Source organism: Leguminivora glycinivorella, chromosome 20 (assembly GCF_023078275.1).
Source record: "Leguminivora glycinivorella isolate SPB_JAAS2020 chromosome 20, LegGlyc_1.1, whole genome shotgun sequence".
Lineage (NCBI taxonomy): Eukaryota > Metazoa > Arthropoda > Insecta > Lepidoptera > Tortricidae > Leguminivora > Leguminivora glycinivorella.
Window position 1 is genome coordinate 10,556,267 of NC_062990.1, and position 14,244 is coordinate 10,570,510.

Below are 14,244 nucleotides of genomic sequence, written 5' to 3' on the forward strand. Positions count from 1 at the left end.
TCTAAGACGATCGTTGTTTGCTTGCTTGAAGATTACGTTTGCGATAAGTATAAGCAAAATGTAAAAAATTGTAAGGGGTAATAGAAAAAAGTACTTTTTACCCACCGATTATAGTGTCGAAATACGGGCTATGTGGGATGTTTATAAAGGTTTCCCCAGCGTATATAGAATTACCTACGCTGTGGTCGTTGTGTAATATTTCTACAATCATTGCAAGCAAAAGTATTATGTGCAATCGAAATAATCGCAGATAAATAAACCTACAGAGAAACCTACGGTCCCTACGGATCCAAATGAAAATCTTAATGAATACTTTTATTACGCGGGCGAAGCCGCGGGTAAAAGCTAGTGTATAATAAAAAAGGGATATAAAGAAAACGTGACATAGAGGACAAAGATTAAAAAAAATCGATATTTTGCGTGACGTAATTTGGACTGCCCCTAACGAGTAACGTTTTCTAACGAAGAAACTTACTCTTTTGCGTCTTAACATTCATGCATAAGTCATCGACTGAAACCGTACCTAACGCGCCCGCAAAATCGAATCCATTACGTCTTATCAACTCGCAAATAAGCAATCACCTCAGCTAACTCGTTTATCTCAGTCCCATACGCCTCATGTATTTACTGGCTGTTATCTTTGTTTTCGGAACATGTCAGGCTTCCAAGGGTTTTAGGCAGTCTGACTTCGCGAAAAGTGATCAGTTTTTGGAGCCTCCGGAAAATCCGCAGTATAAGGTATTTTTAGTGAAAAAGATTTAGATTTCTTTATTTCATGATTTTTTTAATTAGCCCGTTATAGTGTCCCACTGCTGGGCAAAGGCCTCTCCTTGATTTCCACAACTCCCTCTTATTTTTTTTATTTTTTTATTATAAATGGGCTTATTCTTGACCACAGACTAGCCAAAGGCAAAGACGTGGCCTACGATGGAGTGAGCTCGCCCAGAAGATGCCTGTTCACTCTTGATTTGAAGGTTGCCGGGTTATGTGCTTTTTCCGACCAGCCACTCATAAAAAATCCAAGTCGTCCCGCCATAGGCCTGCCACGTCCCCGCTTCTTTGTCGGCATCCACTTGACACCTATCCTGATGCATGCAAAAATGACACTATTTTTTTACATGCCAAAGTTATGTTTATCTTCTCAACATGATCGTCAAAAATTACCTTATGAATTGAGAATAATAAAATGAATAGTAATTAACTTTTAACACACACTAACACCAATAAAATATTTGATATTTGTACTTAATCTTGCTTATATTTTTGAAGTATTTATGGTGTTTATTTTTGAAGTGTTATTATTAAAGTGCACTTTATGAAGAAACCCTATCAGTTCTCCAGTTTCTACGAAAGACTTTTATTGTAATATTATACGCATAATTCTACTTCTGCTGCTAGCTTTAGGTACAGTTAGCGAAAAAAGTGGTTTAGCACTTTTCGACCTTATGTGTTTGAAAGAGAGTCCAAAAGTGGTAAACCACTTTCTTGGCTGACTGTACCTACCTAGAAGATATCTTCAAAAGGCGCATTTATATACACCACCAGACGCAAAATACGCTAGAGGAGCGAAAATGCTAAAATGGAAAGGAGTCCCCCTTTCAATTTGGGAATTTTAGTTAAATATAAGTACTAGTGTTATTAACTAGATTTATCGAAACAAAAATTGTCCATTAAGAACAACTCAGTTAAAAGATATTGCGAAAAAATCTTTCAAATCGAGATTCCGCTCTCGACTGTTTCCTCCTTCAAAACTTAAGCAATCGGAACGAAATTTGAGAATCTGAATAACAATGAAATAATCTGTGTCGGACCGTTTAGTTTTTTTGGCTAATTGTTACCAATCTTGAGTATCACACCTTTTTCTGCGCCATAATAAAAAAAATACCGTTTTTTGAAATTTTTGATTGGCTCTAGCGTCTTTAAAAATAAAAATATGAAAAAAAAATAATCTCAAAACGGTCCGACACAGATAAAAATAATAATAATCTGTGTTGAAAAAATCATTGCTCTATCTTCAAAAACCAGGGAGGAAATAGTCGAGAGCTTTGTATGGAGAATTGACCCCTCCTGTATCGTCTTAAATAAACACTTCAAAAATATACGCAAGTTTGAGAACGATGTCCCTTGTATTGCAAATAAAATAATAAGTAAGGTGCATTAGGGTAATTCCGAAAGTCGTCTAATTTCGAAAGTCGCACAAAAATCACCATTATTTCCGTCATATCAAGATTCCCCTTTCGGAATTACTAGAGCATTTCTGACATTCGGAATTACCCTAATGCACCTTTAAAATATACCTCCAGCTCTTTCATTATGATACCCCACTTAGTAAGTGGAGACATGACGATATAACCGACCGACGACCGGTCTGGCGCAGTCGGTAGAGACCCTGCCTGCTACGCCGCGGTCCCGGGTTCGAATCCCGGTAAGAGCATTTATTTGTGTGATGAGCACAGATATTTGTTCCTGAGTCATGGATGTTTTCTATGTATATAAGTATTTGTATATTATATATATCGTTGTCTGAGTACCCACAACACAAGCCTTCTTGAGCTTACCGTGGGCCTCAGTCAATCTGTGTAAGAATGTCCTATAATATTTGTAGGACTGTGTAATTGTCTTGTAGGACCCATGTATATACGGAACCTTTTAATTATCTTAATCCATGTAATCGTACGGTAAGACGGTTAACATTTCAGGAGGAAACTTTACGGTCCTAGCCAGATGAAGGGAATTATTAAATCTGTATGCGTACACCAGTCAAGAAGGATAAATACTAGTACAAGTACAGAAGGCTCACTCCTTTGATGTTCACAAAATGCCGCCATTATAAATTCTTACCTACATTAACAAGCGGACCGGGCGCGAACAGCCGACATTAAATTTTATTGCGCCGCGCGAAGGTCACCACTGAATGGGCCGCGAACTCGCGGCCGCCGGCATGTACTTGTAGCGCAGTGATAGAATCGCGGAGTGAGCCGCTCTGGTATTACACCGTGTTTATTTTGTTTTCCATCAATTTCCGTCATGAATTTAATTAAATGTAATATACTAATCAGGAACCAACCGGTAGCTAAATTAGAAAAAAAGGCGTAGCCGAATGCACAAACGCTCACGCAAGGCTCGGAACCGGTTTATTTTTTACCGGTTAAAATCGGTTTATTTCGATTTTACTCCGAACTTTTTAAAGAACGTGAAAGAACTTTATTTTAACCGAAATAAACCGGTTTATTCGACGAGCGGTGAGACGCACTTAAATACCTACGTTCACGCAGCGAGTTTTTTGTTTGGTTAGAACAGTATTACCTATTATGCTGCGGAATAAATCGGTTTACTTTGTTCTAAACCGGTTAATCGAACGAAACCTTTATAAAAGAGCTCTTCTAAAAACCGGTTTAAAAATAGCGATTTTTCGAGCGAAAACGAAAATTAAAGGTTTGTCCGCAAGTACATAATAACGGTTTGAAACTTTAACCGGTATCCGAGCCCTGCGCTCACGATAATATCTCTTTCGTAGCTATCTATCTCTATCGCTCTTGCGTATTGGCGCGACAGAGCTAGACTACCTTTCTGTGGCGTTTCGGTGGCGTTTCGTGTCGCAGAAATGCCATTCGGCTATTACGGGACCAGATTCTATTAAGAAATTATAAATGACGACGTTCTACACTTATTGACTCATTAACACGTTCGCTGCGGTACCGGGTCGGAAGACCTTACAAAGCATGGTTAACTACGATTTAACTTAACTGCCGAAGAAGAAATTTAACGACGGTGATCGAAAGAAAATCTCGACCTCAATTGGTAACCCCTTTTATTGATCAAATAAGGTAACGGACCCAATCATGGACAGTTTAAGAAAAATTTTCGCCTGTTTTTGATATTTCACTCATAAATGTAAAAATTCTACCGCTAAGCGTGTTAAATCTTGAATGTCCTGTCCTTCTTTTACATTTCAAGCGTATTGCAGAATGGATACTCCTATTAGTTTCTTCATACTTAACAAATTAAAACTAGGTGTTTTTTCTCCAATTATGGACGGCAGTTCTCCAGTAATGGATCCCCCATTATGGACAGTGAAATAAGTTTAAAATTTTACTTTTAAAGCCAACTGATACTCAATGAGTCAATTTTATATACCATAAATACAATTAGTTTGAGTTATTTTAACATAGGATTGTTTCTTGTAAATTTTGGTTTTGTTAATTGTTCCTTGTCCATCATAGGAGGTAGGCAGTTATTCGGTTCCAGTAATGGACACTCGCAAAATAACGCCATTTCTTTATATCTTTGGAGCAACAAACTAGTATGTTTTATACCTTATCTCAAGCTTAATGCAGTAAGTAAAACGCATTCAAGTTTACACCGAGTATTATTTTTTTATTATTTTATACATGAACTCAACTCTCTTAGCAACATTACTAAGAATTCGTCTTGATATTTTTTTCAGTAAACTGGTGAATTTTATCTTGTCGCCAAATCCTTCAGAAATAACCGAATTAATTGAAACTTCAAAATGAAACAGCTCTACAACTCTAGTTTATGGTACATAGCCGTCAGTTTTTAGAAACTAATTTTAGATACTTATTTTTAAGGATTTGTGTTTTTTTGTCCATAATGGCATCACCGTCCATTATGGGGTATTTCACCTTAAACGTTTTTAATTTTTCTTTACTGTAAACAAGTTAAAAAAAAACACCTTGAATAGCTGCCTTGAATTTTCCTACGTTTATTTTCCGTACAAAGTTATCCTATGCCCACGGTAACAATTTCATGGAAGTCGGGGCCAACCCGTCAGTGTGTTGACCGGAGCAATAACTTCGTCCCTCCACAGTTAATTAATTTCGAAGCTTTGTTTACTTATTTTGAAGTCTCTTGATCCTTTATAATTACACACGGTGCGTTTACATAATCGACTTTTTTAACAGTTAATAAAGTGATCTAAGAAAATAAATCCAATTTAGCAGTAATTCATAAACTGAAATAGATACTCGTATCAAACACGAAAGAAAAAACGACAAAGCCCACTGGTGGCCGAGCCGGGAATCGAACCCGGGTCTTCAGCTTATGCGGCTGACGTCATTACCACTAGACCACCCGCCCGCCTAGTCTAGCCCGTCTAGTAGTAATGACGTTCGCCGCATATTTAAGCTGAAGACCCGGGTTCGATTCCCGCTTTTTTAAAGTATCGTCAAACGTAACATCTGTGTATCCTGTGGTAACTTTATAAGCCGCGGGAAAAAGCTAGTCGGTATAGTGACCCTACCTGCTACGCCGCGGTCTCGGGTTCGAATCCCGGTAAGGGCATTTATTTGTATATATTTATTTGTTCCTGAGTCATGGATGTTTTCTATCCCCCTTATTCATAAACGTACACTAAAGTTATCAAGCCGATAAAGTTCGTTTGTCTCTTTCCGACGTATTGGTGTGATAGAAAGGGACAAACGAACTTTATCGGCTTGATAACTTTAGTGTACATTTATGAATAAGGGGGTATGTAATAAGTATTTATATATTATATATATCGTTGTCTGAGTACCCACAACACAAGCCTTCTTGAGCTTTATTACCGTGGGCCTCAGTCAATCTGTGTAAGAATGTCCTATATTTATTTATTTTATTTATACCTACTCGATTCTCTTTGATTTTAAAGCACCAAGCAGTCATTATAGTGGTTTAACCCCCATAAAAGGTTTATTTGACACCTCCGGGCTTAAGTTCCCATTTGTATCCGGTTTCCATAAAACGGGCACGAGTTCGTGTCACACCGCTAAAGAATCCATTTACGAGTTTGCAACGACTGGTAGAAACTTAAAATAAAAATAAATGAGCGAGTGGGAAAAACAAGTGATAAGTTTTATTAAAAACTAGCTTTTGCCCGCGGCTTTGCTCGCGTTAGAAAGAGACAAAAGGTAGCCTATGTCACTCTCCATCCCTTCAACTAACTCCACTTAAAAAATCACGTCAATTAATCGCTCCGTTTTGCCGTGAAAGACAGACAAACAAACAGACACACACACTTTCCCATTTATAATATTAGCATGGATGTTCTTTATTAGATAGGTTAACTATTCAAAAAGATATTTTCATATTATGTAATTCAATAATAAGTTTTCCTTTATTGAAAGTAGTAAATGGTATTATTTAATAGAACATTGCTAATCCTACCTAATACTAATAATTCAGTGTAGTGAGTGACGGGCTAGCAATTACACCACCCCTTACCTTCCGTGGGTGTCGTAGAAGTCAATTCTGGGCTTTGGGTTCAATTGTGATGTGGGTTATAAGGTAAGAATACGCGGAGATATTCATTTAAAAATAATAAAGCTAAATCGTCTCCAAATTCACTGTCTGGATCGGAAATTATATTTCCGAGCTCATATAACCCGGCAACCTTCAAATCAAGAGTGAACAGGCGTCTTTGCCTTTGGCTAGTCTGTGGCTAAGAGTAAGCCCATTTATTATTTAAAAAAAAAGTACTTACAGGAGTATGTCTGTGTGCGTAGCCGAATACACAAACGCTCACGAAACGCTCACGATAATATATCTTTCGTACCCAAGTAACATTTTAGTGCTATAATTTTGGTTTTCGACGCCAAAAGCTACTATAGATGTCGTATAAAGGTTTTCGGCGTGACCGCTTGTCGTATAAAAGCCTCCAGTAACACCTTTTAGCTCTATAAGCTTATACCGCTAAAAGGTGTTATTAGGAAGTGATGTAAACGTTTATATCACCGTTTTATAGAGCCGCTATAGGCCTGGTCTATAACAGGATCAAATATGACTACTATAGATCTATATTATTGTATAATGGTGTTAGGAATCACTGCTATGCAATCAATTTGCGCTATTAAGGTTCCCGACAAGCCGCTATAGTTGTTGCGTTATACAGCTAAAAGGTGTTATTAGGAAGTGATGTAAACGTTTATATCACCATTTTATAAAGCTGCTATAGGCCTGGTCTATAACAGGATCAAATATGACTACTATAGAACAATATTATTATATAATGGTGTTAGAAATCACTGTTATGCAATCAATTTGCGCTATTAAGGTTCCCGACAAGCCGCTATAGTTGTTGCGTTATACAGCTAAAAGGTGTTATTAGGAAGTGATGTAAACGTTTATATCACCATTTTATAGAGCCACTATAGGCCTGGTCTATAACAGGATCAAATATGACTACTATATAACAATATTATTATATAATGGTGTTAGAAATCACTGTTATGCAATCAATTTGCGCTATTAAGGTTCCCGACAAGCCGCTATAGTTGTTGTGTTATTCAGCTAAAAGGTGTTATTAGGAAGTGATGTAAACGTTTATATCACCACTTTATAGAGCCGCTATAGGCCTGGTCTATAACAGGATCAAATAACCTACTAAAGAACAATATTATTGTATAATAGTGTTAGGAATCACTGTTATGCTATCAATTTGCGCTATTAAGGTTCCCAACAAGCCGCTTATAGTATTTTTAGTAGTCGTATTTTAACCGAAATTAAAACCTAACTATACCACTATTTTGGGATATAGTGGCTTTGGAAAACACTGCTACAGTATTTAATACTGTAGTAGTGATATGAATACCATTATAGAGCTATTTTGCTGTATAATGAAGTTTTCAGGATACGTTTATATAGCTTTGAAAAGCGTTAATAGTCGGTCGTCTAATGCCTTTTATATCTCATCGCCGTATACGTCACAATTACTCTTTTATATCACAGAACTGTGGAATAATGGTTTCGGTATCTCTTTTAAAACACAATAGCGTTATAGCTGAGTTTACTATATGTTTTATAAAAAAAAACTGTTTAAAAGATCTTTCTATAGTAAAACATTGAAAACAAGTATTGTTTTCTATATAAAGAACTTATAAGTTAAACTGGATCATAGTTAAAGTCTCATGCAACCCTAATTGAATCCACAATGGCGGGCTTATGGCAGTGAATGCGTATGATAAGTGACATAGTCGAACTATAAAAGCGTATGTTTTACTTCTTGGTTTCATAGTAGAAACTATGGTGCCAATAATTTTATTGTATTAAATTATATTTATTTATTTTATTCAAAACAGGTATAAATCGAGGGCGCACTTAAAATACTCCATTAAACTAATATTCTTTTAACGGTAAAATTTCCATCGCATACCTTTTTGCAGTAATGATGGAATTATACGAAATCCAAATTATTTTGATTGACACTAAACTTCACAAGTTCACACGCCACTTTTCATAAAGTTCCTCGTTTAGAACAGTTTTTGTTAAATATTACACATTAAATTATTTTAGAAATTTCATTCATTCGCATTAAAAGGGACGGCAACTGCTATTACAGAACAAAAAACCTGTATAACGGAATCTCAAATGCTACTATAGCATAAATTGATACTATAATAGCGTTACTGTGTCCTCTATGTCAACAAATTAGCACAATAGTCATCATCACATCACCATTATAGACCTTAAACGTCACGGATGATACTGCTATAGCCCTATTATATCACTAAATGGCTGCATAATTGCGCCAAATCGGCTCTACAGTACCAATATAGACTATTTATAGGACCATTTAATGTGATTTAATTTGGTGCTCTCGACCACTATAGGACCAGAAATTGTTACTTGGGTAGCTATCTATCTCTATCGCTCTTGCGTATTGGCGTGACAGAGCCAGAGCCAGACTACCTTTCTGCAGCGTTTCGATTTCGTTTCGCGTCGCAGAAATGCCATTCAATACACGTCGTGGGACAACTGTGCACACAAGCTCTCCTACGTTGCATTGCATACGTTACGTATGTGGGACAAGTGTGTCCTTACCTATATTGTTATAGTGTTGATAGGCTGGCAACCTGTGACTGTGACAACACGATTTCGGGTTCTTCAACCCTTTGACTGCTAAGTGCGTTTTCACATTATCCGATCAGATATCGGATGTCGGAAGGATTTCAAAGGCAAAAATCAAAGATGGCGGCTTAATTGTATGGGATATCGGTCCTACATCCGATATCGTATCGGATAACGTGGAAACGCACTAAGTGGCGCTAAAACTTTAAATAGCAGTGTCTTGTGCTCTGCCTATCCCGTGTTATGAAAACAAGCATGAGTTTATTATGTATGCTATGTCATGTACTCGTTTGTCAGATTGATTATCAATAAAATTGACATTAAACATCCCGATAGGCATCTGTTGAAATTGAGCCATCTGAAGGCTTTTACAACACATCTGATCCAATTTTTTGCAGTACCCTTTTCGTCGTATCCTATAGCAATTGGGATTTGTATTTTATTCCATATGAATAAGGATAATATTTGAATGGAGCATGTCAATGGCTGTTGTGACTGTTTTGTATGGTAAGTAGGCTTGTGTCGTTCACGAACTATGAACTGTTAGGAATAAAATCCCATCAATGACCGAAATGAACTGAATCTTTCCGTGGTCTGAGAATTGGTCTTTGCTCATTTAGTTCAGTATAGGATCGGCAAGCGCGAGCGGTTTGGATCGAGAACGAATGTGTGACTGCGTCGACCGAGAGCGAGAGCTACTTAGCAGAGCAACAAAAAAAGTCAAGTTTTCATATTAAACTTCGGTTACTTACAACCTTTCGGCCCGGAATGTTACTATCTGTGGACTATTCGTATCATTTTGACATTATTCGGTCCCATTCGTTCTGATCTTTCCGACCGCAGTGGTCGCTGGTCTGGCTGAACTAAATGAGCAAAAGACCTAAAAGAGCGAACTAGTTCGTGGGAGCGATTGAACGAGATCGGAGCGCTCCGATCAACGAACGAAACGGCACAAGCCTAATGGTAAGGGTGATATCGGGTGAATGCTTGAAGTGGTGCTCTGATTCCGATAAAGGTTTCGTTGTTTTTATTTTATATGGTGCGAATGGTTCATGAGACGAGTTTCATTTAAATAGTAATGAGCCGGGAAATGGGACGTTTTTAACCCCCGACGCAAAAGCGACGGGGTGTTATAAGTTTGACGTGTCTATTTGTCTGTCTGGCTGGCTGTCTGTATGTCTGTCTGTCTGTTTGTTTGTCTGTCTGACTGTCTGTGTGTGTGTCTGTCTGTAGCATCGTAGCTCCCGAACGGATCAACGGATTTCGATTTAGTTTTTTTTGTTTGAAAGCTCATTTAGTCGGGAGTGTTCTTAGCCATGTTTCATGAAAATCGGTCCACTAGGTCGCGGTCGGGGGTTTTTTCATAATTTTAATTTTTGGAAACACCACTTATCAAAGTTAAGATTCTAAAATAATTAATATGAAAATTAAACATAACGCCAATGACTTAAAATACATACCTATACAGGGTGTAAACCTAATACGGGCGAACCTCTTAACGGTGGTGAGTATAGGACGTATAAAATGTAATTAGATAACTTTTACTTAAAATTGAAATATTTTTTTATCATTACAAATTAATTCGGCCCGCAACGTAATGCAAACACACTCCCGTTAAACGCTCGTTGACAGTTGTCATTGATTGTCATCGCAACCACGTTTACAGTACATTGCTGATGAGATTTTTTTCAAAAATTCATTATGGGGTGAAAATTAAGAGTAAATCAAAAACACCTCTTAATTAATGATAACAATATTGAATTATACGCCTGGTTTCATTTATCGCCCTTATTACGTTTACGCGCTGTATATATCCACACGCCTGTGTTCCCAGACGGAATAGGCAGAGCACATGAAAAGTGGCAATAAGTGGCAATCTTGGCAGGGGTTCAATGAAAACAGGGTATGTAGCCGAATGGCACAAACGCTCACGAAACGAAACGCTCGTAGATATCTATCTCTATCGCTCTTGCGTAGTGACGTGACAGAGCCAGACTACCTTTCGCTGCGTTTCATTTTCGTTTCGTGTCGCAGAAATGCCATTTGGCTACGGCAGCTGAAGTGTGATAATTGCAGTGACAAGTTGCCAGCCCATCGCCCACACCACAATGGAACCCATATCCCACAGTCGACTTCTACAACATAACACACGGCAGCAGGGGAAGCTCACTCCGCGATTCTATTGCCGCGCTACAAGTACATGTCGGCGGCCGCGAGTTCGTGGCCCATTTAGTGGTGACGACCTTCGCTCGGCGCAGTAAATTCAATGTCGGCTGCTCGCGGTCCGTTTGTTAATGTAGGTCAGCAATTCCCGTCAACTTTGTACAATGCCACGTCAGCAAATTTTAATTGATCCTATTTTGTTACCAACATTTAGTAATATAATTCGACTTTTGTAAGATATATACAGGATAATTGTTATAATTAAGAAAATATAGATACTAGAGAACCTTAATGACGAAATAAAACTTAATAAAATCTCAATTCATCAACAAAATCTTGGTAACAAAATAGGAATTAATAAAAACATTGAAACAATATATTTCTATCTTTGATATTAGTTTTCGATGTCGGAGATTGTTCTTCAAAGAAAACTAATACAGGATACTAATATTATTACCTATTTTTGATCTTATGTCCAAGTTTCATCTGTTGTTTCATACTTTTTTATTTATTTATCATTCTGTATGTAGGTAAGTACAGGGTGGCCTAAAATTACGTTGACTAAGAATAGGGAAACGTTGAAATAAACAATATCGAAGTTACCGGAAATATTTTTTTAATACAGTTGCTCAAAAAGTGCCCGTTTTTTGGCTGTTTAGCGTGCGAGAAGTTGTATTTTACGAACTAGTGCGTAAAAAGTATATACGTTCCATTTTACGACTACTTACCGAGCTGTTTTCATATTAGTCTAGTTTACTAAGACAGAATAAAACTATAAACATACTATTAAGTGATTAATATTTAAAACGTTAATATTTCATATGTAATTGTTTACTTTTAGTCATACTAAACATAATTTATAAAATGGTTTATACTTTGAAAAATCGGTCATAATGAGTCGTGTAAACAGAACATGATTGGAACGAAACGCGTCTTCTACTGTCAAAGTAGAGGCGTCTACCATGTTTTAACTTAATGCACGTTCAAAAAACCTCAATATGTTACGCGATTTGTCATAATTATTTTACGTTATTTGCAATACGTCGGGGCATAAATGGATCGATTAAATTAAAATGTAGTTGTACATTAAACAATCGTCCCAAATCGTAAATGTTTATGTTTTTATGGCACCCAATGAAATAAATTATGTTAGATGAATAGCAAACTCGAAAATATGCACGCAAGTTAAAAAGCTTCAAAAATACGCCTTTGAATTGTCAAATAATCCGTCAATGTCCATGGGAAAATTGATAGTTCGGATTGTTTTATTTCGTTGTAAGTAAGTAGTAGTGTTTTTTCGCAACTGTATTAAAAAACGTCGTTCGTCACACGTGCGAGAATGTCATTCTTCACTCGTCCCGAGATTTGCCACTCGCGTGCCGCTCGTGGCAAAATGTCTCGGGACTCGTGAAAGTCCGTGAAGTAATGACATACTTCTCGCACTTATAACGAAATGTACTATTACTTATTGTATAACTGTGTACTTATATTGAAATCTAGTTTTTAACCCCCGACGCAAAAACGACGGGGTGTTATAAGTTTGACGTGTCTGTCTGTCTGTCCGTCTGTCTGTCTGTCTGTCTGTCTGTCTGTTTGTCTGTCTGTGTGTGTGTCTGTCTGTGGCATCGTAGCTCCCGAACGGATGAACCGATTTCGATTTAGTTTTTTTTATTTGAAAGCTGTGTTAGTCGGGAGTGTCCTTAGCCATGTTTCATGAAAATCGGTCCACTAGGTCGCGGTCGGGGGTTTTTCAAAATTTTAATTTTGTGGTTCGGTTATATTTATACATATGTCTTCTTCAGCTTTTTAACCCTCGACGCAAAAACGACGGGGTGTTATAAGTTTGACGTGTCTGTGTGGCATCGTAGCTCCCGAACGGATGATTCGATTTAGATTTCGTTTTCTTTTGTTTGAAAGCTGAATTAATCGGGAGTGTCTTAGCCATGTTTTGATGGAAATCGGTCCACTATGTCGGATTTTTTTTTTTTTGATGAGTGTTTTGGGAATTTAGAGAAACCTCTATCTTATCCACATAATGGACGCCGGGATCTATGTCGGAAGTTTTATTGTATTGTACTTAATGGTGACCGATGAGCTGGCGACTTCCTCGCACAACGTATCAGCATTGCGATACAGCGAGGAAATAAGATAAAGATAAGATAAGATAAAATTTATTTCATAGAAAAATGTCTAAAATTAAAACGATCACAATAAAATAATGCTTAAAAACTATAATTATAGGTACAAACATGGTTTGGAAAAGACATAAATAACAAATAAATCTTGTATGCAAAAATTGTAAGCAGGTCAACATAATATTATTTTACGCCAATACCTAAACTAAGTAACTTAATACTTGTATCTTAGGCATTTCGTGTTAGTAGGTCAGTGTAATGTAGTGTAGTTGCCATTAAATGTCGCCAGTATCCTTGGTACAATGCCTCAAGGGCCTAGTTTAGACATTAGCTAGTTTTTAAGTTCAGTCTTAGTTTCTAATATAATTATGTAAATATGTTCACGTAAATAAAGACGTATTAAGACTTCTACTGTATCTTATTTCTAACCCCCGACGCAAAAACGACGGGGTGTTATAAGTTTGACGTGTCTGTCTGTCTGTCTGTTTATCTGTCTGTCTGTGGCATCGTAGCTCCCGAACGGATGAACCGATTTAGATTTCGTTTTTTTTTGTCTGAATGCTGAGTTAGTTGGGAGTGTTCTTAGCCATGTTTCATGAATATCGGTCTACTACGTCGCGGTCGGGGGTTATTTCAAAATTTTAATTAGAAGTTTATGTAGGCCCTGTAAATGCCAGTACACCAAACTGCAATATAATCGGGTCACTTGTATCTCAATCGCTCCCAAATGTACATTTAGGTGTCCGTGCCTTCGCTTGAACCACTAATGAGATTAACACCTTCATAACTCGGCCCTAATCGAGTGAATTCCTCGACTAGTAGCGCCATCTGGCGCGCCAGTCAAGTACTAGTGTCGCCCGGTTACCAGCGCTCGGCTGCTTTTTCCTCAGTACGCTTTTGTAACTCGGCCGAGCAACACGTTTACAAAAGCAAGTCTTAAAAAGTTCGAGAAATTTAAAACATCGAAAAGATTATGATTACGTCTAACTTCGTGATATTCCGCTCGGTGCCTTTGGCCCAGCGACGAGACGCAGTGACCTCCTGTAGGCACCGTCATAAATACGCGGATACATATGCCTCACTCACGTGAGACTGCCATGGC

The 14,244-nt window shown here is 37.5% G+C and overlaps 1 protein-coding gene and 1 non-coding gene across 2 annotated transcripts in view; one reads left to right on the forward strand and one right to left on the reverse strand.

Annotated features, from left to right (window-relative positions):
- Nucleotides 1–610: 610 nt before the first annotated feature.
- LOC125236932 overlaps nucleotides 611–14,244 on the forward strand; it is a 31,198-nt gene continuing 17,564 nt past the window's right edge. The window contains exon 1 of the mRNA XM_048143848.1: nucleotides 611–738. Coding sequence (XP_047999805.1) covers nucleotides 619–738 — 120 coding nt within the window. The 5' untranslated portion in view covers nucleotides 611–618. The remainder of the gene's footprint in view (nucleotides 739–14,244) is intronic.
- On the reverse strand, nucleotides 5,029–5,100 carry Trnam-cau. The gene has a single exon. It is a non-coding gene; the product is annotated as a tRNA-Met (tRNA).